Below are 25,044 nucleotides of genomic sequence, written 5' to 3' on the forward strand. Positions count from 1 at the left end.
TATCAATCTACGCGCTTCTCCATCGAACCGTAAACTCAAATGATCGAATTTCAATGCGAATAATTCAAACATCTGTTCCAACTTTCTCTTCAATCCCCCCCTGTTTCATCGAGACATTGATCGATACGATTTTCACATTTTCCCAGCGAAGAGATGGCAAAAGGGCAATGGATCTACGTCTTTGCGCAGTGAAGAGACTCCGAAGAAGAAGAAGAAGAAGAACAAGAAAACATATATATATATATATGAACCGTTGGTTCACGAGTGAAATGTCAGCCCTCCATTCTCTTTGTAAATAGGAGGGGTTGGGGGTAGTAGAGTTCGATTCACGACGGGGACCGAGTAAGAAACCAGTTTTCGATCCGATATTTCCTCCGAACAATGGGGAACGTTGGAAGAAAACTCAATTGAAAGAGAAATCGGTAGGCCGCTGGTAGCGAGCCCAAAGCTCCCTTGGATTTGTATCGTGTGTATATATATATGCCTGATAGCATTGTGCTCGCCGCGAGACGAATTGCGAATATTGCCAGATACTCTCGCCGACCTTTCCAATTTGTATCGTAACCTTTAGAGCGGAGAGGCTTCGGCGAAGGGAGCCGATGGAATCGATGGATAAACAATTGCGAGGAATTGTAAAGGGAATGATATCGTTAGAACAATTGAAAGTTTCAAGCTAGTGAATTAGCCAAACCTCGAAATTTTCTACATTCGCCAATTGCGAAGAAAGATTTTTGTAACTCGATGTGATACGAGTCTGAAGATCGATGATAAAATATATATATATATGTCGTATTGCAGTATATAAATATTTGAAATTTGTGAACAAAATAATTTCCATGCATCATAGTTTCGATAATGTATTTAAACAAGATCCAAGGATAATAATCTAAATTGGTAAGCGCGTAAAAGCGGTCCTTAAATCAATCGATTACTTATTCATCGTAATGATACGCTGTTTCTTTCCCTTTCGCTCGCTTTCATAAACCCGTATTCACCCGCGGCATTACCAAACCGTAAGAAAAGCACGCTCGAAACATCGTGCTCTTTAAGGAAACAATCGTATCGAAACTTCTCTGAAACGAAACGCACGACGCGAAAAAAAAAAAAAGAAATCTCCAAAATGGTTCGCAACAGTACGCAAATACGAAAAGAAAGAAAGAAAATCTGATAACTGAAGAGAAAATGAACGAGAAAGAATAATCATCAAAGAAAATGCAAGATAAACAATGGATGGAGAAAGCGAAATTAAAGAGATGAAAAAAAAAAAAAGAAAAAAACGAAATGAAACAAACCTTGCTTAATGACGATGCCAGGGGGCACTTGGACAATCGGTAGGGCGGCGTTCGAGGGATTAACAGGGATGCTGGCCGGTGTTCCAGGCGGTGGCGATGCGCTGGCGCTACCAACGGAACCTGGATCGCTGAATCCTTGCGTGCTGTTCTCCTCCGGTCCGTCGAAGAAGCTCAAATTGAACTCACTGCCGGCGTCGAACGACACTTCCGGTGTAAGGGTGTCTGGCGCCGGGGCGCTACCCAGACCCGCGCTCAGCGACTGGTCGATTTTGAAAACGTCCATTGTACGAAGAGGAAATGGTGATGATGATGGCGATCGCGCACCTCGCTGCCAACTGCGGTCACCATTCGCGTACTCGACTCTCTACGTGATTCGATTCGCGTCCGGCTCGGATGTCTGATCACTTTCCTTCGTTTACAGATGCCTCTCCTCCCTCGTCTTTTTCTTAATCCCTCTCTTCCCTTGTCTATTCTCTTCTTCCTTCTTATTTTTATTCCTCCTTTCGAAAAATATCTCTCGAGGACTCGGGAGGACTCGAGATGCAAGAGCAATCCTTGTCTCCTTCGAATACGGCTCGACGTGAGGCGTGGGTTTAAATCGTTGATCGTGTTAAACCGAGTTGGGAGAAAGTTGCGGAAGCAGAGATCGAGAAACGAAACACACAGCAGCGTGGAAAAGAAAGAAAAAAGGAAAAGGAAACAGTCTTGAAAAAGAGGGTTCACGTGTAGGCTCACTTTCCGTACCCGCCACGATGGCTCACACTAATTTACCGACGAACAAAGCGGCACACATCCACGTCGAATTCCTCGTCGAATCGGGCCAATTTCAAAACTTTTCGATTTCCACTCGGTCGACTTCGCTTCTCGAGTTCCCCGAAACTTCACGAGCGAACGATCCTCATCCTGCTTTCCCACGAATCGATCCAATCGTAGCTCGGCGGCGAGAACGAGGGATAACACGACGACGAAGGAGGCGACGATATCGAAGAAGAGGACGATGACGAGGAGGATGAAGAAGCGTCCGCAAGAAAATCGGCGGTGCTACGGTTTCGCGAAAGCATTCCTCTCCGAGCGGTTCTCAACGCCGACGAGGTCAGTGGCCGTTACCTCCTCAGGCCAGATTCTCAATGAAGCTGCCCGCAGCCGACTGACGAACAATTTTGGCACATCCACGGCCAGCGGCCACCGGAGCGCGTTTTATCTGTTAATCTCTCGCCTTCAAAAGCGACTTCGAACACATTAGGCGTTGCTCCCGTTCATACGATTCTCGTTATTCTCCAGACGCTGCCGGCCGGGGGCAATGCTTTTCGGTAGCCTTGAGCAGCCTATTATTCAATCTGATACGATTACGCGCGGATGCTTTATGAAGCTCACCGTGACACGTTTCTATTTTCACCCGATCCTTATCGACGGACGGCGTTGGAATCGTGTCGCGACGAATTTCACCGTTTCCAACTGTTTCGTGCCTCGATATATATATATATATATATATATATGTGGATGGAAAAAGGATCCAACGATGGAATTTTTTTTATTCACGCATGCTCCTCTCTTCTTCCAATTCGTCGTGATTTTCCTCCGCGAACGGATCGAGCAACAGGCTTTTACACTTGGAGAGAATATGATGGTAACGCGTCGCGGTGTTGGTCTGTATCGAAAGAAAACGCGAGATCGAAAGAATTAGGAAGAGGAGGTGGTGGATACACGTTCGTTAATAAGCGTTGGGAACACGGAAGTCGAAGAACGGATGTTGACGGATCGAGAGAAGAACCGCGTTACACGGATTTAATTGGAAAGGTTATGACTCGAGACTTCATATCTCTCTTTTTTTCTTCTCCCTCGCGTCGACTGAAAAGCGAAACAACCGCGGTAACACGCGAGAGCACCTGATCGCGATTGCGCGAACAAACGTGAAAAAAAAAGAAGGAAAGAAATCCACACTTCACTGGCACACCGTGTCACAACAGCATGAGAAGACCCTTCTCATTAACTATCTCGCCTGGGGGCTGCGAAAATCCGTGGAAATCCCGATCTTCGAAAGGGTTCAGCATTGTTTGAGAAGACGCGTGGTGTCGTCTTCGTGCGAGGATATGTTCTCATCGACATCGTTATCCCCCCTTCTAGTTTTCCTCTCTCACTTCCTTCGGATCTTGGAAAAGAAAAACGATGCGAGGATTCAACCCATTATTTTTTTTTTTTATTATTACGCGAGATCGAGAGATCGGTCGTTCCTTTTTCTTCTTCGATCCTTCCTCTCTCTTCACCTCTCTGATCTTTTCGTTGTCACTTTTATTTACAACTGCGTGTACGTTTATATATTTTTCTTCCTCTTCTCTTTTAGCCCTTGCTCGTTCTTTCTCTCTCTCTCTCTCTCTCTCGTTTTCCTTTTTTAATCGGCCCCCTTCACAATGGAACGTTCTAAGGGGAAAACTTTTTTCGGGTAACGCAAGCACGGCCTTTTCCGCCGATTTTCAGTGGATCCGTGGTCCCCTGGCTTTTCGCGTGATCCATCGCTGAAAAGACAAAATCAAAACGAAACGAAAATCAGAAAAACTAAAAGGGCGTGAGCGTCGTTGTTTCGAGAAGCGCGTCCGACAAAAGAGGAAACTTCGTTCCATTCTGTTGTTTCCTCTCTCTGGCCACTGTGTATAAATATAAACTGCGAAGTTCGAGCATGCGCGATCGATCGTTCTACCTTACTAGATCCCCAAGGTGTTCGTCTTTGCGAACGCGCGAATCGTCACGGATATTGCGAAGGAACGCTTCCGTCGAACGGTGATCTTAAAAACTTATTTACGCGAAAACGGAGGCGCGAAACGAAGCCGGCCGAAAAGAAAAGAAAAAAAAAAAAAGAAAGAAAAGGAAACCGAATCGATCGAATTTGTTCTTTTGATCGATCGATTCGATCGTTTTAATCGTCGTTCGCCGAATATCAAAGGTTTTTTCGCTTTGTTCTTTTTCTTCTTTTCCTTCTCCTCCTCCTCCTCCTCCTCCTCCTCCTTCTTCTCTTCTTCTTTTTCCTCTTCTTCTTTTTCTTCTTCTTTTATTCTCTTCTCGAGGACGTTTTCCGCAAGTGGTAACGGCAAAAGAAAGAGCGAAAAAGTGAAAAAAGAGAGAAAGAAAAGTGAATGATGAGAGGCAGGCGAGATCGGTGGACTCGAAAGAGAGGAAAAGATCCGCGAAAGGGAAAAAGACAACGAAGCCAAGAGAGGAACACGAGGAGGAGAGTGAGAAAAAGCGAATGTCATTGCCGTAATCTTCGGACGTTGACTTCCTTCTGGCTCGTCCCTCCTTCCTCTTGCTCGCAAACCCCTTCCACCCGCCGCAAACCCTCCCCACCCCCTGCTCCCTCCTTCTCTTTGTCCTCTCCTTCTCACCTGCGCGTTCCTCCTCGCGATTCCTCTACCTGCCTCTCGCTTCCTCCTTCCCGCCCCTTCGCCTTTCCTCGCTCCCTCTCTCTCCCTCTCGCGCGCGTTTCGCCCCCTCCCTCGCCCCCCTCGCCGCCGTTTTTCTCTTTAACCGAGCCTCGTTACGCCGGCTCGTGAGTCTCAAATATTTTCGTAACGATTCGCGCGTCAATGTTTCTCCTCTCCTCGAGTTGGAGTTTTTTTTTTTTCCCTCCCTCCCCCTTCTTTCCTCTCCCTCTTCTTTTTTTCTTTTTTTTAAATAATAAACATCGCATCATCGGGAAAAAAATCGGGTAGTTACGAGTCGAGAGACGAAGTATAATATCAGTTTCTTTTTTTTTTCTTTTTCTTTCTTTTTTTTTCGAAACACGAGGAGAACGACACACGTCGGGACGAGGAGGGACGAAGAAGAGCGTGATGCGAATTCGAAACGAATTTATACGAGGGATGGGAATAGAATTCGTTGAAAATTGATCAAACGATTAACCCGTTCTCGCTTGAACCGTTGAATTGGCTTTTAGAACGAATTTTCGATCGCGGAATTAGATTGTGAATCGGTGTGTATCTTGGACCAAGATGGTCGATATGGCACTTATATCATGAGATAGATTTCGACTAAAGTAAATTCAATCCGTGATGTCAGTTTTATCGCGTGTGTGTTCAAACATCTCTCTTGGTCAAGAATGACGAAGTTAAAAATCGATGGAGAATTAATTTGCAAATGATCGTTTGATATCGTTTGATCGTGTATTTTTAATGCAAATTTTATGCTAGAAAAGAATTTTTTTGGTGAAGATGGTGAATCGATAATAAACAAATTCTTCATAATTCTTAAAATTTAATGCTAAATGGCATATTTATTAGATTTTTCGTCGTTAAACTCTTTAAGAATCATTACTTTGTCCAGTAACGTTCTTCAACAGATTAATATCTGAAATTTGTGGTCGATTCTAATTGAAAAGAGGATTCTTTCAATCGTAACACGTTGAGCGAAAAGATTAAGATAGGATTAGTCTTCGTAAAATAATAAATTTTATGTTTTTAATAATCAAAAGATATAACGATTGAAATCTATTAGAAACTGGGATTTATTAAAATAAAAAAACAAACGAATTTATTAATCTTTCCTTAAATCGTTAATTAAATAAATCGCTTCGCTATTTATATCAAAATTAAAAAATTAAATTAGAATTTAATTATATCATACATTCGTATATTTAATGAGAAATTACTTTTAATTAGATGTTTTTGAACTATATTTTTATCATAAAATTAAACATTTTTAATTTAATTTACTGCTTTTAATTCTAATTATAATCCTTTTTTATTAATGTAAATTAATATAAATTTAAAAAATATTCGAATCGTTATTAATTTATCAAAATTTAAAAAACCATTTACATTGTTAACTTAATTTTTTTTTAATTAATACAGATTACGTATACATTTCTGTGACAGCGATAAAAAAAAACTTGTTAAACTGTACATATTATTATTGTACTGTTAACGCAATTTTTTTAAAAATTTTAATACACGTGATTTATATCTAGCATGACATAATACTACCATAAAACATAATTTCATTATAATTTTTACATTCTAAAAATAAACATAAAATTTTAAATTCCATCATTGCACACATACTTCGACATAATAAAATCAATTTCTGGTATAAAAATACACAGAACAAATATTTCTACTTTTTCAACCATTAGATAGATTTTCCAATGATATAAGAGAAATGATATCTTGTTTCATTTCCAAACAAATCGAAACCGATCATTCGTATTTTAGATATCGCTTTACATCGATTCACGAAATTTATTACATTTTCCTCTAATCAATATCCATTTATACGTCAATCCATATCCACGAGATCAACAACGCAATCGCCTCCATCGAGTCCGAAACGAAAGCAACGACATCTCACCGACCAACCGGTCAACACAAAATTACGACTCTGTTTCGCGGCCACCCGCCTACTCTCTACGTTACACCCCGTATCTCAACAATCTTTTTCCGTATTCCATATGAAAGAGAAGCCGCAAAGAAGACGAAAATCACGGTCGAGCGCGATTTACCAGGCTATGATTCAAAGTCTCGCGGTGTGTGCACCAGAGAGAGGCGTACGCGCCGCGGGATATGCATTACCCGCGGCATAATCCGCGGCGAATGATTTATAAATCGAGTGAATCACGATTTGGCACGAAGCAAAAACGGTAATCGCGAATTAACATTTGCATCGAAGGGTTGCCGATGCACGGTAAAGAGGAGTAGGGACGGTCGAGGAGTGGGGGGAAGGGCGAAGGGACGGCAGGGAAGAGGGAGGAGGTCGCTCGCGCGCGCACACACGACGAAGCCCTTGTCCGACAAATCGGTCGCGTAAAGGCGCGCTTTAAAAAGGGAGAAAGAAAGAGAGAAAGAGAGAAAGAGAGAGAGAAAGAGAGAGAGAGAGAGAAGGCTGGTCCGAATGGCGGTTTCGCGGCCTCGCAGACGGTCATTTGTCTCCTGCAACGCCTGCCTCGGTTCCGCGTTCCATCTGCGTCACAAGTCAGTGCGTTCACCTTGCCTCGAGTTATCAAAATCGGATCCCCGATGCGATAGCCCGTCCACAAGCGTGTATTCTTGGACCTCGATCGTACAGTTGGCCGCAAAAGTACTATATTGTATATTGCCGATTTTTTAATCGATATATTTTGCGAAAAATTATTGTACTGTCGGTAAAAAAGAAGCAAAAGTCGATGACAATTTTTTACGCGGTGTAGTTTTATTATTAATTATTATATTACGGTACGAGGGTTTGATTGTTTATTTTTGTAATTGAATGTACGGTGAAAAATCATACGTTGAAAAGTAAAATAGAGAGAGCATTAGAAATAATGCTCAGAAAACTGAATATTTTAAAATCAACTGTACGAGTGCCCGTACCGGTGAAAAAAACTAATTTTCTAAGTTGAATTATTAATTTTTTCTCTTCTTCATTTTTTTTTTTTTTTTAATTGTTTATGCGTGATTCGTTTATTTTTATGGTACTCTTTATGCGACTATCATATTCTTTACTCCGTTTGTTAATTTTGATTGGTCGGTGTTTTATCGAGTACTGAATATTCAACAGATTCCTTCCTCAAGTTTAAATATCCCTTTTCGATCCCGAGTTTTCCGCAGCCGCGAAAGGGAATTCGAGCGTGACGTAACCTGGCCAAGGTGGACTCAAGTTTTCTGAAGCTTTTTACCCGATGCGAGAATGACATATCGATTAAAAAAAAGTTCATTCGAAAGCATTTAGAGAAAAAATCGGAATAAAAAAAAAGAGATCGCGTGCCATCACGCAAGAATTGAGAAAACGTAACTTCTTTCTTCCGTTATCTAAAAATCCTTCTATTCGTTTCCATTCATTTTTCCACTTTCTTCGATTTATACGTAGCAACACTCCGTCTTCTCCTTTATGTACATGTAAATATTTTTCCCCTCCATTTACTTCTATTCACACGAATTCGAAAAATTTCCAAATTTTAGACTTTTACAGATAATTCGAGGCGAAAAAACACACAACGGGCGATTGCAACTTCGCAAGTTTGCAACTTCCTCGGCAATTATCCGAGCGCCGCGCATGCGATTCGTATACGAAAATAAAAGGGAAGAGGCGCGAGAGCCACGCTCGACGAGTTTTACCTGCACGAGACGATGCTGAATACACGCCGGCATCCAGCACGCACGATCTCCTTGCAATCGCGAACAGTTTCGTACGGCGTGGAGCGTCCTCGTCCTTCCAGGATAACAGGACGATGCCACCGTGGTGAGGAGAAGAAACGACGATGCCAGAAATCGCGGACCGTGACTGGTTCCGCTTAAAGCCTCGTTCACATCCCACGGACTACTCGCGTGCCTTCATCGGTCATCCAGGGGAAAAATCAGGTGAGAATCCTCGTTTACGCGCATAATATTACGCGCGTATTATCCCTTCTTGAAAAATCCAACTTTCGATATTTCGAAAACTGTTTTCTTCTTCAACCGTGAACACCGATGAACACCTCGCAGAAGGTGGAAACGAGCGATTCGCGGGGAACGGCGAAATCCCAATCACCCGAAAACACGAAATCGTGTCCACTTTAGACGAACTCTGTCCGCCACACTGAACGTCACTCGACCTCCGTAACGATCTCTTTCACTACGGCCATTGTCCCTGCGCGTGGAACCGCGAAGCGAGAAAACAACAACAACAATAACAATAACAATAACTACGTCAACCTACGATGACGACGACGATGACGACGACGATATCGACGATAATGGCGTCGCGCGTCGTCATCGAACCGACCTCTTCGAACTCGATCGACCTGTTGCGTCGCGGGTATATCGATGATCGGCAAGTGTCTTCCAGTCACCGGCTACAGAGTCGGTAAGAAGATCCCACGGTGGTGGTGTCCGTGGTGTGGCGCGCGCGAAAAATAATGGGGAAAACGCGGGACCCCCACCGATATTCGCGAAACGAATTCGTAAACGAAGGGGCGGGGGGCGGGGGATGGAGACACGAATGGGTGATCGAAAAAAAGGGGATGGAACCGGTCAAATAGCCGCGAGCTGCCCTGTTACGATCACGTGCGTTTGTCACGAGTCGCGGTGGTGTATACGGAGCCGACTCGCTCGCTCTCGTGCGAGTGCCAAGACCGAGTTCTCTCTGTGTGTTTCTCCGCGCTCTGTCTTCGTCTCCGCGAACCGGCTCTCTCCCTCTCTCTCGCACCCTGCCTGCTTTCTACCTATTTCCCTCTTTCTCTCCCTCTCTCTCTCTTTCTCTCTCTCCCCGTCGCTCCTCTATTTTCCTTCCAACGAGCGCTCCCCGGTGCGGATCCCTCTCGCTCGATCGTGCCCGGCTCGCGCTTTCCATCTTTTTCCCGCCCGCTCGCAGCCTCGCGCGCGCCAGCCAAAGCCTTACCTGAGGTGAGGTAAGTAAAACCGGCGTTCGTTCCGTTGTACGTGTTACGGCATTGCGCGACTCGCCTGACTCGTAGCCCCACGCTCGCCCATTACGCGGGGTTCCGCGGCTCGCTACGGGAGAGGGGAATCACGAGCGAGCGAGCGAGCGTGCCACCGCGCGGAGGGGCGAGGGAGACGGCGAGGTTGACGGCGGAGGAGAAGGAGGAGGGAGAGGAGGTGTTGGTAGTGGTGGTAGTGATGGTGGTGGTGGTAAAGGTGGTGGTACAAAGTGAAGGAAGAGGTGGTAACGATGGTAATGCGGTAACACAGGGGTTCAGGGGAAGAGGAGAGGTGGTACGGGAGGAGAGTGAGACGACGAGTGAAAGAGAAAAAGGGAGAAAGGAACAGAGAGAGAAAGAGAGGGAAGCGTACGTATGTGGTAGAGGGAAAGTGAGAGAGAGGAAGAGAGAAGGAAGAATTAAGCGACTGGGTCGGAGGTGAGTTCTGGAAATGGTAGGGGCTTGTGGGGGTTTAGGTGCACCAGATGAGGGGAAAGGAAAGAGAGAGAGAGAGAGGAGGCGAAGGTAAGCCGTGTCGTTTGAATCGTGCCGGTGGGGGTAGCGTGGACCGAGGCGCGCTCGCGAGGGGAGGGAGGGCACACGGTGAGAAGGCAGGGTGGGGGATACGAGTGGACCAACTGGGTTCGCCAGCAACCCGCGGTTCATTGACCGAGAAGTGCCGGGAGAGCCGAACGGTCGGCCGTGCGTTCGACCCGCGCTGCTAAAACAGAATTTGTACCGGCACTTTATGCGTCTCATCTACGCGTGAAACCAACGAAGATGGACGGAACCAACGACAGTGAAGTCGAAGCGAGGGGAGGGCGGCGAGAAAACGGCGGAGATAAAGAGTGGGAAACAGGGAAGATTTCGCGATGCACCGCGGGCAATAGTCGACGGGGACCAGGTTTGGAAGGAGATTGTTCCTGACGAGAGAAAGAGAGAGAAGATGGAGAACGCGGTAGCTCGAAGAAATGGGGTTGCAAAAATTTTGGCGGAGGAGGAGGGGCGGGCGTGAAGGAAGGGAGGAAGAGGGGGTGGAGGAGGCGATGCGCGGCGCTCGCGTCGCGCTCGCGAATTCTGACGATTCAATTAGGCAAGTGCGACTCGCCACCTTGAAAGGAGCGATCATTTCCGGCTTCAAAATTGATTTTAATCGCTTTGGACAATCTTCGTTAAGCGAATCCCGATCGTGAGTCGAATCACGTCGCGGTTGCAATTAGGCGAATTAACTAAGGCGATGCTCATCGAGCACGTTTTCAACAAAACGTTTCTGCAGAAAACAAAACTAGAATAATAGGAATAAATAGAAGCGAAAAATAATACATGGAAGACGAGAACGGCACACCCTCGACACCGCGAGATCTATTATCGTTCAAATCGTGATACCATGATATACTCGCGCTATAGAAGGGAGAATCTCGTATGATATACGAGAGTGTCGTCGCCCGTCCGTAACTCGTATATACACGTATCGAACGTGGAAACCGATCGACCGAGCGTTGTTGGATCGGGCGATGTTATCGGGTATATGGGAACATGGAAAGGCTGGGCTGGGATCGACGCGTTACGATCGAGTTAGACGTTGATCGGTTCGATGACTTATCTCCTCTCATTTGCCGCGTGTTTCCTGATCGAACCGCGGTGCTTCGATCAGAGAAGGAAGATGGCCGCTCGACGGCAACATTTACGAGAAAGGGATGAAGTTCCCGTGTAAGTAACTAGTCTGTCGACTGCCGGCGACCACACGGCCGCACACTTGTCGGGAAAGGAGATGCGCAACTCGGTGTAATGAACCTGGGAAACCGGTTACATCCGCGCGTGTATATATACAGATCGGTTCGCTCTGTACTTACGTTACATTACGCGGGCTGCTGGTATCCGATCGAGCCTATTGCATTGCACACTCGTTCGAGGAGTCGAAAGGATTCCTCGTCCACGAATAACTCGATAAGTGTCTCTTTTTGACACGGCCTAATGTGCGAGTTCCTGGGAGAAATGTCGACTAAATCGCATTGATCGCAAAGTGTTTGTGTATTAAAATATGAAAAATTCGCTCTCGTAAGTGTAAAATGAGAATTCGTAGATATGTATATATTTAAGCCTGTTTTCGAATTATCAACTGAATTGAAAATAGAAAATAAATTTGAAAATATCATTAGAATATATAGTAGTCCTCGTCCAAATGGTCGTCCATTTCACTTTGGAGAAATCCCTTCGGAAAAATTCCGGGGACAGGGATGGTTGACGAGCGGAAAAAAAAGCGAAGCACGTTCGAAATTTCAACTGTTTCTAACCCGGATGCAACACGGGTGCAACATTTATTTTCCGGATGCGGTCTCCGCATTTTCGTGACGAACATCGAAAGCGCAGGTAATGCAACGGCGCATCCGGCTTGCTCGCTAAATCTATTTTATTCATATTCAATTACCCTCGGCTATGCGTTCGCGCAGTGAAAATAAATTCGCCGCAAATCCCTCGTAACCTACGGGAATAGGGTGCCGAATGATCGCAAACACGCGGAAGAAACTCACTGAGCGCGAGTTTATCGATATAAAATCCTAAAATATCCCTAGATTAATTCCGAAACAACTCTCTAACAGTTTACGAACGGAATTATTTTTAACCTGTTAGATTTTATGATAAACGATAATTGGATGAAACGAACGAACGGAAAAGAATTAAGAAATAAAATTCTTCGAGAGTCTAAAACTATCGACAACTCTCTGTTAAAAAGTGGACAACTACGCGACTGTTAAACAGTAAAACAAGAGCGACACTCGAGAATTTTACTCTAAAACGCCTGAAAATGAATTTATATCGGATATATAACAACTTCCGATACGAAGATCGAACGATCGAACGATCCTCCTCCTCGAATCACTCTATCTTCCAAATTCCTCCAAACAAAAAAATCCCTAAATTAAAAATTCTCGACAACCGTCTCGAATATTCGTTTCCGACGAGAAATTCCTTGAATGAACGACGTGTTTCATTGTAAGAAGTAGGGATGCTCGAGGTAGCGCGGCAGAGGGTGCAGTTTTAACGGGGAAAGAGAAAAACGAAAAGGGAAAGGGAGAGAACTAGAGAAAGAAAGAAAAACACCGAGATTCAATTACCGCGGGTCGAAAGAGCGGAACTTCCGGTCGCCAGAATCTTCCGGCTCGGCATAAAAGGAAGAATAAAGAAAGGGGTGAGGGGAGAGGGGTGAGAAGAAAGCTCAAGGGGAGAGGTACGTACGTGTCTGGAGGGTTGGAACAGGAGTAAGAGGAGGAGGGGGGAGGGGATTTGGGGGGTTTAGCGCGAAAAGTAGCAGAGAGCTGGGATAGCAGAAGAGGTAGGTGGGATTGGTAAGAGGGAGGGTTGAAGAAAACACATAATAGGGTGGGGCGCTTTGCTGCCGCTTTTGAATCGATCCAACGCCGGCTACAGCTGGAGTCTCATCCCACACCGGTTCGGCCAGCGGTTCTCATTCTTCAACCCCCACCCCTCCGTTTACCTCCATTATCACCGCGAGAAGGATATTATACAGGGAGAGGAGGTGCAGTGCAGAGAGATCTCGATTGGATTTGGATTAATCGGCTAAGAAGCTAAGTAGCAACTGCCTTCACAAGTGGTAAACTGGGTCGTGATACACGCACGAATCGGGGATGAATCTGCTCGAATGTGCGCGTGTGTGTGCGTGCGCGTGTGTCGAGCACGGATGAACGAGCTTTGAGTACACTTGTTAGACCTCCCCCTCCCCCCTCACGCTTCCCTCGAATACGGGTGGTTATTAATCCGTCGTTGAGCCTGAATTCTATAATTCGGGAATCAAGGCCGATAAATCGAAATTGCACGGCCGTTTATCAAAACCGAGGGGATGGATTTTCCAGCCGATCGTATCTCGCCGATTAACTTGCAAACGATAATCGGCTAATTCCACGTTTAATTCCATCGATCTCGAATTTGCTCGACCGTGGCGAGCGGGCAAAGTCCGAGGTTCAAAGACAGAAAGTTAAAAATCGGATCTCTTCCGTTCCGTTCGAATCCACGAACGCGATGACGCGAGAATGCGAAATTTTGTTTGCGGTTGGAAACCTGTGCTCCTCGCTTTCGAGGAACTGGGTAAGCGTTACAGGTGTTATCGATCAATTCGCGAGTTGCAACAGCCACTGCTACCCCGAGGTAAACGTCGAGACAAATTTGAAAGGAAATTCACACCGCGCTTCGACAAATTGAGCCGCGATTATTCCATAAATGATCTCCCTCTAAAATTCTAACTATAATAATTTTCCTCTGCGGATATTATTCTACTCCTTATTGTATAATGCATCATCTCAAACCAATTCCACGAAATCCTTCGTCGAGAGGCATGGATAAACGGAATTTAAAACAAACGTTTTTCCTTAAAGAGGTAGTTACTTTTGATGAACGAAGACTGAAACCTTTTTTTTTTCTCTCTTTTCCTTCTTCAAAGGTCTTCACAATAGGTCGCGAGTCAGCGTTCATTTAGCCAGCTCCGCGAGCACGAGAAGAAATAACCGGTGGTTTAAATTGGACCAGGGAGGCCGCGGGATCATATATAATAAAGACTCACCGTTGTTGTTGCGCAGGATAGAAGCAGGACTCGTTGCCTCGAGAGGGCTGCTGGGTTCTTCCGTGCTTGGCTCCCTCTTCACGCTGAAATGGAAACATTTATTATGTATTCAATCGAATAGAGCGCGGGGGTGGGTGGTGGAGATCGGTTGAAAGTAGTGCAAGATCGACGCGAAGCGAAAAAAAAGAGAGAGAAAAAGAAAAGAAAAGAGAATTCACGAAACCAAGGTCGTTTCAAATCCTTCGTTTTTGTCCACGGATGCGTATCTTCCTTATCGCGCACGAAGTTCGAGGGGAGAGATCCTTTGACTACGGCCCTGACTCCATCCGAGCAATCAGGATTGACCTAGTTTTTAGTTCAATTTGCACGTGGAACGCGCGTTTGCCTTAAGCCAACCGAAATGAAAATGGACCAAAAGGAGAAGGGAGGGAGAAAGAGAGAGGGAGAGAAAGTCGAAGATTAACGCAGGGGACCAATTGTCAGGGTCGAATGGACTAGGGAGGAGATCGTGTAATGGCATGTGATTTTAATGCGATTTTCGAACGAGCGTTTTCGATTCGTTTGAGGATCCATTAACGTGGATCAACGTGTTTTTTCCACGAGCTAAATATAAAGGATTTTCCTGTGTCTTAAATAAATCGAAAGAGCTGTATTAAAAACGTTTGATCAACGGAAAATAGTGTTCGTACTGAATTTCTGATACTTCAATTTTACATTTATCTTAATACACGGCGATAGTGTAGAGTGGTTACGTATAATAGAAGATTATTATACGAAATCTAGGATAACAAACTTAGAGAATTGTGACATGCGACGATACAATGCAATTTTATTCTTCTTAGATATCCATATTAATATGACCATTTCTTAAACTAACTTGTTGTAATTCTATCGCATTTTAAAAATGCTAAACGCACAATAGAAGATTAATGCCAATACCATCAACTGTCACGAATTAGACGAATTATCTGAGACCAGATTGGAAAACTCTTGGCGCAAATATTTTCCAGGGGAACGTCTTTGAGTCTCCCGTTCAAAGAGGATCAGAGTCCATCAATAACCGATAGATCTAAGAGGATGGGACACCGGATCGACACATGCACCCTCTCTCCCTCCTCCTTCCCCCCTCTCCTCCTCCCCTCGCCCTGCATCTGGAAAGGGAAGCAGCTACCTCTATGAATAGATCTCCTATTTCGGAAGCCGAAGAGTACGCGTTATCGAGCGGCAACCAATACCCCCCTCCTCCCCCTCCGCGGCCGCTTTGAGGCGCGACGATGATGACAGAAACCGTACACGATGATGGTGTAGGTGCTGCACCAGTATTCCGAGTGTCGTCGATAATAATTGCGCTCCGAGTTCGAATAGAATGAAGTGGGTCGGACGAAAATATCCGTACCTAAAAGGTGGTTAAATCACGCGTGATCCAAGCTTCGAATGCGGGATCCGGGAATGAAGGATATGTATCATTTCGAGGAAAATTGAATAAAAATTTGGATAGATATTTGGATCTGAAATTTTGATCTCAAGTGAAGAAATAAATGTTTCAACATGGAGTCGATATGTTATCAAGGGGTAAATTGAATCGTGAGAGTGATCGACGTATAAAAATGTTAAAAAATCGGTCGAGCCATTTCAAAAAGCAAAAGGGAATATCCGTAAAATATGATTAAATTCTTAATAATTTATTAAGGATGAAAAGGAAACGTTACATTATGTATGAAAATGAAAATTAGATGATCGACGATTTTAAAATATTATTATCTCTAATGAATTTAAATGCTATTAACGAGTTTAAATACATAAAATTGAGGTAATAAGAAGATATAAGAAGACGTGCATAATATATCATTATTTAGGTCCCAGTCAAAGATATTACAGGTAACCGATACGAGATATAAAAGAGCGGCAAAGAGGAGAAGCCCGGCCTGGAAAGAAATTGCTATTACAAACAACTCTTGTTTTTTAATCTAGCGCAAAAAGGATGTTTTCGTGTATCTGTTCAAAGTTACTTTGAAACAAGACGAATAAACCTAATTACGCGTTAATGCAAGTTTTCGCATTTTAATTTCCGGTTGTGCGCGCATAATGAAAGAAGAATTAAGATTAATTTTCATACAATGTTAAATCAAAGACTCGTTGCGAAACGTTAGAACGAAATCTATTATGCTATCGTGTATTTGATGTAAATACGAGAAATAAAGATTCTTCGTGAATGAATGATCTCTGTGAGTAAATCATAAGAGAAGATCATAATGAACGATTGCTACACTTCGAGAAAGTGGAAAAACAGAGAATCTCTCGCAAGTTCTCCGCTTAGATGCATAGTTAACGGTAATTACTTGTGCCGAAAGTATGCCCGTAAAGGAAAAAAAGAAGTTAGAAACATCGTAAATACATTGAGCGGCTTGGAGGGAACTTTCATTTTGAAATAAGGATCGTACGATGAGCAGATGGCACGAAAAGATATGGAAATGAATTTTCGTACAGCGAAAAGGAAAAAAAAAAAAAATAAAAAAGAAATTAAACGTGAGAAGGGGAAGTTAGAACTAGATATCGGTATAAAAATCAGAAAAATCAGAATCAAAAAAATCGCTATACAAGGAAATCTATAAATGGTATATTTATAATTAATACACGCTTAAGAAGATGTTTGTAATATTCTTGTCTATTGAATCGGTGTATGTGAAATATCGATTTTTCGAACAAAATTTTGTGCACATATAATTTCTTCGAAACATTATATATTCAAACAAAGCAATTCTCATTTTATTGTAAATAAAGAAAATTAATTTAGACATTAGAATTTGATAAAACTTTTATTTTTTTTTTCTTCTTACTTTCTTCGTTTCTTTTTTTTCTTTTTTTTTTTTTTTTTTTACATCCATTTCATATCACTTTCAAGAAATGTGACGCATAACGATAATTAAAGAAGATAAGTTCATGACAAATAATGAGTACACGTGTACGTTCTGTGTGAAAAAATAACATCGTTTATGTGCTCATTGATCCAATCTCGAAAAAGCGGAAAAAACGTATTAACACATTCTAATCAACAATATTTCGATTTCCATTTCCCTGACTGAATTGTAGAAATATATTGAACGTTGAAAAGGAACGTATAATTTTTATTTTAAAACTCACTTATCCGATCTCTCTTTCGTGCCGGGCACAATGTATTCAATTAAATTTCTTTATTCACGCACTGTAAACCACGAACGAGGTTTTAACGGTTGCTGAGACCTTCTCCACTGCTTAAGTTTAAAAACAATGACCAAAGACGTCGAAATCAACTTGCCCGACCTGCAAAAATTTTACTCAAATTAAAATGTCACATTCATTTCCGTGAACCTTTTCACCGTAACTCGTGCGTCTCGTCAAAACTGGTTATATTCCGCGAACGCATAATAACAGCGATTAATTTCATAAATGAATAGATGGCAATTATAATTTTATGATGAAAAGAAAATAAGAAAAGAGAAACTCGTTAAATTCGTTATACGATACAAAAATTCAAAATATTGGTAAAACAAATTTTCTAGATAAACAAATAAACGAATAAAAGGAACTATTGAATCATAATTGTATAAGATTTTAATCAATTTAATCAATCAATATTATTATAAATGATCACTATAATTAAATTTTAATTAGATTGTCTAATTTATTTAATTTTATATTTTATTAATTTTACTGAGGACTATATTCCAATATCCAATAATTGTTATATGATAAAAATTAATTAAATAAAAAATAAAACGAATGGTAAAAAACTATTGAATATTTTTATTTATATTAGTAAGAATTCGGAATATATCATGGATTATTTTGTTCATAAATATGAATTTGATGGGTCAGAAAAAATCAATCAACGGGTCTTAGTAATGTTATGTTTGACTTTGTATTTTTAAACAGGCTGAATAAAAAAACAAGGCTGAATGCGGAGACGAGACGTGATGCTCTTAAAGTTTGCATTATTAAATGATACCTATACAATTGCATTGGTTCCAAAAACATGATATCGTATGAAACACTATCATCTTTCGTAAAAAAGACTCTTTAAAAAATTTCGTGCAATTTTGTTGAGTTATAAGTAATATAACGATTTTAAAGAACAAAATTTTTTTATAATGTATGAAACATTATTTTCTTATATTAAATAATATATTAATTTTATACTAAACTTATATGAAAAAAATTCGAAATATGAAAAATAATTTAGTACTTTTAAATATTACCGCCATTATAATATATTTCTTCCAATTGCAAATGCCTTTTTTAAATGCATATATATATATATTATATATACGTAATGTATCTTTCTCTTAAAATTCATTTCAAACAGATGAATACATAACCTAATATACTTACATTATGCACTTTACACACTGAATAAACGATATTTTATATTAAATGAGTTATACATTTGGTAACAACTGTTGAATAATTCTTGAATAGTTCTTCGTATGGGATCATTCAAATAGTGCTCAGCCTAACCTTAAGAAAAACACGAAACTCCGAATTCTTACCTGATAAAAGTCGAATCTGCTGCAGGACTGGAGGGTCTTGGTGAGGAACTTGCAGTGGACGCGGTATTGGTCTCCTCCACGTCCATCATCATTCATACCGACAATGACGGATCAATGCGAACGTTGGAAATTAACGAAGAATTATTTTAACGAGAATAGCAAAATAGGAATTAAAAGGGATATTATATGGAGAATAAGTGATTTTGTCAGACCCGCCAGTCTCTAAATGTCCAATTCCACGGGGGCAGAAACCATAAAATCGGGAAGCTTGATAAAGGGGTTGGGGGTTGGTTTCATGCGCCCGTCCACGAGCGCGGACTTACGGAAAACAACTGACAAATGATGTTACCCCCACCGTAGATAACCACTATTCGGCGCCTCTAACCCTGCGCCGCAAACACCTGCCGCGCAGGAACGTTATCATCGCGCAGGCGCTGTACCTTTAAAATATACTTTTTAAACTTTTATATAACTGAAAAAATTTTGCTATTTGATATTATGTATACATAATACAAATTGTAAATTAAAAATTTCAATTTGGAAATTACTCATATATATATATATATATTATATATATAGGAAAGTGAAAATGCAATCGCATATTTTCTTTTTATTTTTATTTAATTCTTTTTAAACATCCGAAATAGTTTTTTCTTTTGTTGAATGATAATGTCGAGCAAAAGTTTCTCCTACGAGTAATGGAAACACAAGAGAAGCTTCTGCATATATCTAAAATATTAATGAATATTAATTTAATCTATTTTATTCATTTTGAATAATATGTTTCACAAAAATATTCTTACTTTAACTGGTTTTGCATCCATTCGAATTTTACCCCATGAAATAGCTTCATCTGGACGAGCACCGCTATCACTCCCATCAAATTCTGAAGCTGTATTAATAAACACAGAATAATCAGCACCATTTCTCTAAAAAATAAATTATTTATTTTAAATCAGTTCATTATCACAGTTTTTTTATATTTATTTTTTTTTTTCATTACCATAAGATTTGCATTACAAATGTGATGTTTTACAACACCACCTCCAATAATAATCATGCCACTTTTCACTGCTTTCATAGCCATTGTATTTAATCTCTTAAGGTCTGTAATATAATTAGCATTTAAATATATAAATAATATTTATTTAATGAATAAAATAAATCATAAATTATTATATATTAAAAAAAAATAAATCATATATAAAAATTTGAAATTATTATTTTACAACAATAAATTAAAACCTGAAATTATATCTATGATTAAGCCTGGATTCCTAAAAGAATGAAAATACATCATATCACCAAGACTCCCATCTGTTAAAGCAGGACTAAATACTGGAATTTTATTTTTTGCAGCCCAATAATATATTGAATCTTCATTATTAATTTTTTCACCAAGTCTTGTTATTACTTTAGATGGTGTCCAAAGTATATCCTATTATAAAAATTATATATTCAAATATTAAATTTGTAAAAAAAAAAAATATTAATTTTCTTTTATTAAATCATACTTTTGTTTTTTGTTCAGTTAACATTTCATCTAATATAGGTATGACCCAATCTTCAAATAAACAATAATTATTATTAGGTACTAATAGATTTCCTATTCTGTTGATACCATGTTGTCTAAGACTTTTTCCTTCTAAATGAAAATCTCCTATATATGTTGGTGCTAAGCATTTTATCAAATCCTCTTCTACACCACCTGCTGTAGTTACAATGCAATCAATCTGAATTATAAATGTATAATTATTGATATTTAAATTATGATTGAATATAGTTTTCAAATATATTAACTAACCATTTTATGCTGTACAAGAAATCTTATAGTATCTCGAATTCCACATGAAGCCATATTAGATGTATATCCCAAAAATATTGTACATGAAGACTTTCTTTTTATAAATTTATCTTCTTCTAAAGTATCAATTTGATCATCTTCAAGAGGAATATTTCTAGCATTTATCATTTTCTGAATTTCATCCACTGCTAAACCAAAATTTCTTGCTTGAAAACCCGAATTTTTATATGTTTCAAATAAAGCATGATAATTAATTCCTTTATTCCAGTCATATCCTGAAATATATTGATATTATATTATTATTATTTGAAAATTAAATTGTAAATTATATTAATTATTGATTATTCTAAATTTTTAAATTTCTCATTTTACAAAAAAATTATACAACCTTTCACAACAGGTGTTCCTATTGGTATAGGAGAACTTTGCATTAATACAGCATTTTTAACAATTTCTGGAATTTTATCCTGTGAACTTTGTGTATCATTCATTCTTATATCAGATTTATTCTATTTTTAAATTAAATTTACATATATATATATATATATTATCTTATTTTTGAAATGCTTCTTATAATATATACATTATAACCTAACATAACCTAATATGAAATCAAAATTTATAATACTATTTATTCACACATAAAAAAAGCAATGCTTTTTATAATAAATTAACAATTGAACAGTTGTTGTAATATTTATATACATAAATTTTAATATTTTAAAAAATTAATTGATTTCCTATATTAATATCAATTTCTATAAAATGCTATGAAAATTTAGAAAAAATAACTACATATAAAAAGTATTCTTCTTTCTCTGGATAAATTTTTATATTAATGAATAATTGATTAACAATTTCCAATTTATATCATTATTTAAATTTTAGATATACAAGTTTTTGTTGATGATTGATGATTAACTGAAAAATTATAAACTAATGAAATAATTCGAAATCAAAATAATTTGTTTTAATTAGTCCATTATCATATTGATTAATATAATTTAGTTTTTTAATGGATTATTTTCAATTAATATCAATTTTTATGCAATGGATTATCTGTCAGATAGAACAATTAAATCTACATTCGTTCTACTAATTTTTTATACTTTAGTTGAATCGAGTTATCGGATGTAAACAAAATCACGTGATCTACAGAATTACAGTCAGGATTACATTCATAATTTTATTATGTAGGAAAATTTTTAATTTGATTGAATTATTTTCGCAATTTTAAGTTTCAAGCTTTTTTTAAGATAAATTTTTAAATTTGAATATTTACCTAGTCATCCAATATTAAATTTATTATAATAGAATGAAAATTATTTTATTAAATTTTATAATAATAGAGAAAAAATAAATTAACGAAATATTATTTATTAATTTTTGATAAATAAATATTAATATATTATTTATTTTTTTTAAATAAATAATATAAAAAATCATAAATTTTTTAAATCAAATGAATTACATATTTAATAAAATAATTGTAATTGCATAAAATTATATAATTACAAATATTAAACATATATAATATAAAACATTTATAATTTTCTGCTCAAATTCATATAGTAAATTTCAAAAGTATTAAACCCAATACATAAGTTACAAATAATTTATTTGATTATTATAAATTTTTTATAGAAAAATATTATTAAAATATCATAAAATTTCTATATTAAAATAAAAAAAATTAAACTTGATGATAAAAATAGCTTTTAAATAAAAACATATTTTTATGAATATATATATTAGTATAACGAAAACTAAAATTGACAATTATAATTATTTTACACAATAATAAATTTTATTAACATTTTAGTTAGTCAATAACTGAGGTTATATGTATTATATGTACGATTTATTTACTTCCGGTGATTCAATTTATTAAATGAAATATACTTCTGCAGTAGTTTCAATAAGACAGGTGAGTGGCGTTGTTGTAGATTATGAATTCAAAAGAACAACGGTTAATCGTGTCTCGATGTATGAAGTTTATTTTATTTTCGTAAATAGTGGATGTAACGCGAGTTCATTAAAGTTTTTGTTTTAAACACCAAGCATTATTCTTTAATATACATTTAAAAAATATAATCCAAAAATGGCTGATTTAAATAAATGGGAACCAAATATACAGAAGACTGTTATAAAACTTAAAAGTACATTGTCTCAATTACATAAAATATGGGAAGAAATAGGATTCAGCGAAGAAGTACGTGCCACATATTGCGAACAAGCATTTAATCATATAGACGATCTATTTTGCGAAATGGTTTCAGAATCAGAACATAAAAAAGAAACGCTATTAGTTGGTATTAGAGAGTTAATAGAACAAGTTGGTACTTTAGCAAAAGAATTAGGTACTAATGTTATGGTTGCTGGATATGAAGATTTACCCTTAAAAGAAGTAGAACAAGTGCTGCGCACTGATTTACATAAATTACAATATTGTAAGGAACAACGAATAACACATTTAAGAGAACTACTTACAAAAGAAAGATCTTTATGTAAAATGTTAGGTACTCAGCCAATTAATATAGAAGACAAAGTACCTTCAGAAGAGGAACTTAATAGTTTTAAGCTTTATCTTGATAAACAAGAAGGTGAAAAAAATCGTTTAGAAGTTATTTTTAATGAAATGCGTAGAGCAATTGTTAGAATGATGGATGATTTAGGCATTTCACCATCAACAAATTTTGAAAATTTAGTGTATGAAAATAGTGAAGATTTTGTTTTTACCAGTAATAATATGACCAAATTAAAAGAATTTCGAGATGAACTTAAACATAAAGTGGATACAGCGAAAGAACATGTAGAAGATATTAAACAAGAATTAATTGCATTATGGAAATATCTGGATGAACCAGAACATATTTGTCAATCATTTCTTAATAGTTATATAGGATATAGCGTAGCAACTATAAATGCATTAAGTACAGAATTAGAACGTTGTAAAGAAAAAAGAAAGCAAAATATTGCGAGATATGTATCACAAGTAAGATCTGAGCTGGTTAAATTATGGGATCTATGTAAATTTAGTGAACAACAAAGAAGACAATTTATACATTTTAATTCTCATACATATACAGAAGATTTATTAACATTACATGAATTAGAAGTAAAGAGAATCCAAGAATTTTATGAGACTAATAAATCTATATTTGAACTTTTACAAGAACGTGATAATCTATGGACAAAAATGAAAGAATTATTACAACGTGCAAATGATCCAGATCGTTTTTATAATCGTGGTGGTCAATTATTAATGGAAGAAAAGGAACGTAAAACTATTCAAAAAAAGTTGCCAAAAATAGAAGAGCAATTAAGAAATTTAATAAAGGATTATGAAAGTATACATGGAGAAGTATTTACTATTAATGGAATGTCAGTAGAAGAATTATTAAAAGAATCATGGGAACATTTAAATGAAGAGAAAGAAACAATAAAAAAGGCTAGAAAAGAAGGAAAAGATAAATCAATAAAGAAAGCAACATTAAGTGCTTCTAAAAAAACTATTTCAAATTCATCCAAAAAAACACCAGGTATATTAAGTACTCGTCGTCATACACCAATTAATTCATCAAAAAGAAAACTTTTATTTAGTCCATCTCCAAATACTTCTGCAAAACGTAGAAATATAAGCATAGGGGGAAGTGGATCTAAAATTAAAAGAAGCAGAAAAATTCCTAAAAAAATATTACATATAAAAAATAGTAATAAAAAAGAAAACTCTATGTCACATAATTCAACTGCTACAGATACAACATATAGTCAATTTAAAGAACATTTAGAAGATAAAAAAGAATTACGTAGTTCTTTATTACCAGAACAAGTATTAGCAAATGCAAGTAAATCTAAAATAAAATCCAAACCAGTGAGAACACCTGCTAAGCCATTAAGAAAAAATTTACCATTAACAACTACACCAACAACTCCAAAATTATCACAATCACAATTACATAAATCGCCTCGTAGTCCAAGAATTGCACATTCATCAAGACTTGCTACTGTATCAACACCTTTACCTATAATTTTTTGAAGTAATATAAAATTTTTATTTATATAATTATTAATATAATTGATAAATGAAACTATTAAATATCTTAATTTTATTAACAAACAATATCTTAATTATTAAAAAAAATTAAATAACAAATTAAATATTCTAATAGAATTTAATTATTTAATTAAAATAATAATATCCCATAATATTTGATAATTTATGTTCTATTAGAAAGAATAATAATTCATATTATATTATATTACTACTTTGTTGGTAATGTCTTTCATGTTTTGATATTAATTGTAATGCATTTTATGCATATATATTCAGTATGAATTACAACATAAAATATTATTGTATACGTTTTAAATTTATGAAATCATAAAATGTTGTAAGTAAATAAACTATCGATTTTCTACATATACGATACAGACATATAATTGTATGATTTCTTTCAAAGTAT

The 25,044-nt window shown here is 37.8% G+C and overlaps 3 protein-coding genes and 1 long non-coding RNA gene across 13 annotated transcripts in view; 2 read left to right on the top strand and 2 right to left on the bottom strand.

The window, feature by feature from the left end:
* The window catches only part of LOC107993776 (ecdysone-induced protein 78C), a 137,123-nt gene extending 118,207 nt beyond the window's left edge, over positions 1-18,916 (bottom strand). For 4 of the 8 annotated variants that reach the window (XM_017050389.3, XM_062076242.1, XM_028664794.2 and 1 more), the window contains exons 1-2: positions 8,372-8,513; positions 1,293-3,805 (exon numbers count right to left, since the gene is read on the bottom strand). In XM_017050389.3, the coding sequence (XP_016905878.1) occupies positions 1,293-1,575 (283 nt within the window). In that variant the 5' untranslated portion in view covers positions 1,576-3,805; positions 8,372-8,513. Of the gene's footprint in view, positions 1-1,292; positions 3,806-8,371; positions 8,514-14,248; positions 14,332-17,389; positions 17,549-18,774 lie in introns of those variants that run through there. The other 4 variants (XM_062076244.1, XM_017050390.3, XM_062076243.1 and 1 more) reach the window with 2 other exon arrangements.
* On the top strand, positions 7,009-19,984 carry LOC114576974 (uncharacterized). 2 transcript variants are annotated; one of them, XR_003696592.2, is made up of 3 exons: positions 7,009-7,355; positions 8,226-8,614; positions 18,800-19,984. It is a non-coding gene; the product is annotated as an uncharacterized LOC114576974 (long non-coding RNA). The 2 variants fall into 2 exon arrangements; XR_003696593.2 differs by lacking the exon at positions 7,009-7,355 and adding an exon at positions 8,070-8,152.
* LOC107993774 (probable deoxyhypusine synthase) lies at positions 19,375-24,597 on the bottom strand. Of its 2 annotated transcripts, none has more exons than XM_062076248.1 (7): positions 24,490-24,597; positions 20,579-20,853; positions 20,289-20,507; positions 20,020-20,212; positions 19,778-19,881; positions 19,578-19,703; positions 19,375-19,503 (listed from the first exon to the last, which is right to left on the bottom strand). In XM_062076248.1, exons 2-7 carry the CDS (start codon positions 20,744-20,746, stop codon positions 19,405-19,407), a joined length of 909 nt encoding a protein of 302 aa, XP_061932232.1. In that variant the 5' UTR covers positions 20,747-20,853; positions 24,490-24,597; the 3' UTR covers positions 19,375-19,404. The 2 variants fall into 2 exon arrangements, with proteins under 2 accessions (XP_061932232.1, XP_016905876.1); XM_017050387.2 differs by lacking the exon at positions 24,490-24,597 and adding an exon at positions 20,967-21,729.
* LOC107993773 (protein regulator of cytokinesis 1-like) lies at positions 22,416-25,021 on the top strand. Its single transcript, XM_017050386.3, has one exon. The coding sequence runs from the start codon at positions 22,680-22,682 to the stop codon at positions 24,615-24,617; it is 1,938 nt and encodes a 645-aa protein (XP_016905875.1). The 5' UTR covers positions 22,416-22,679; the 3' UTR covers positions 24,618-25,021.
* The last annotated feature ends 23 nt before the right edge of the window (positions 25,022-25,044 follow it).

The sequence above is a fragment of the Apis cerana genome, linkage group LG6, assembly GCF_029169275.1.
Source record: "Apis cerana isolate GH-2021 linkage group LG6, AcerK_1.0, whole genome shotgun sequence".
Lineage (NCBI taxonomy): Eukaryota > Metazoa > Arthropoda > Insecta > Hymenoptera > Apidae > Apis > Apis cerana.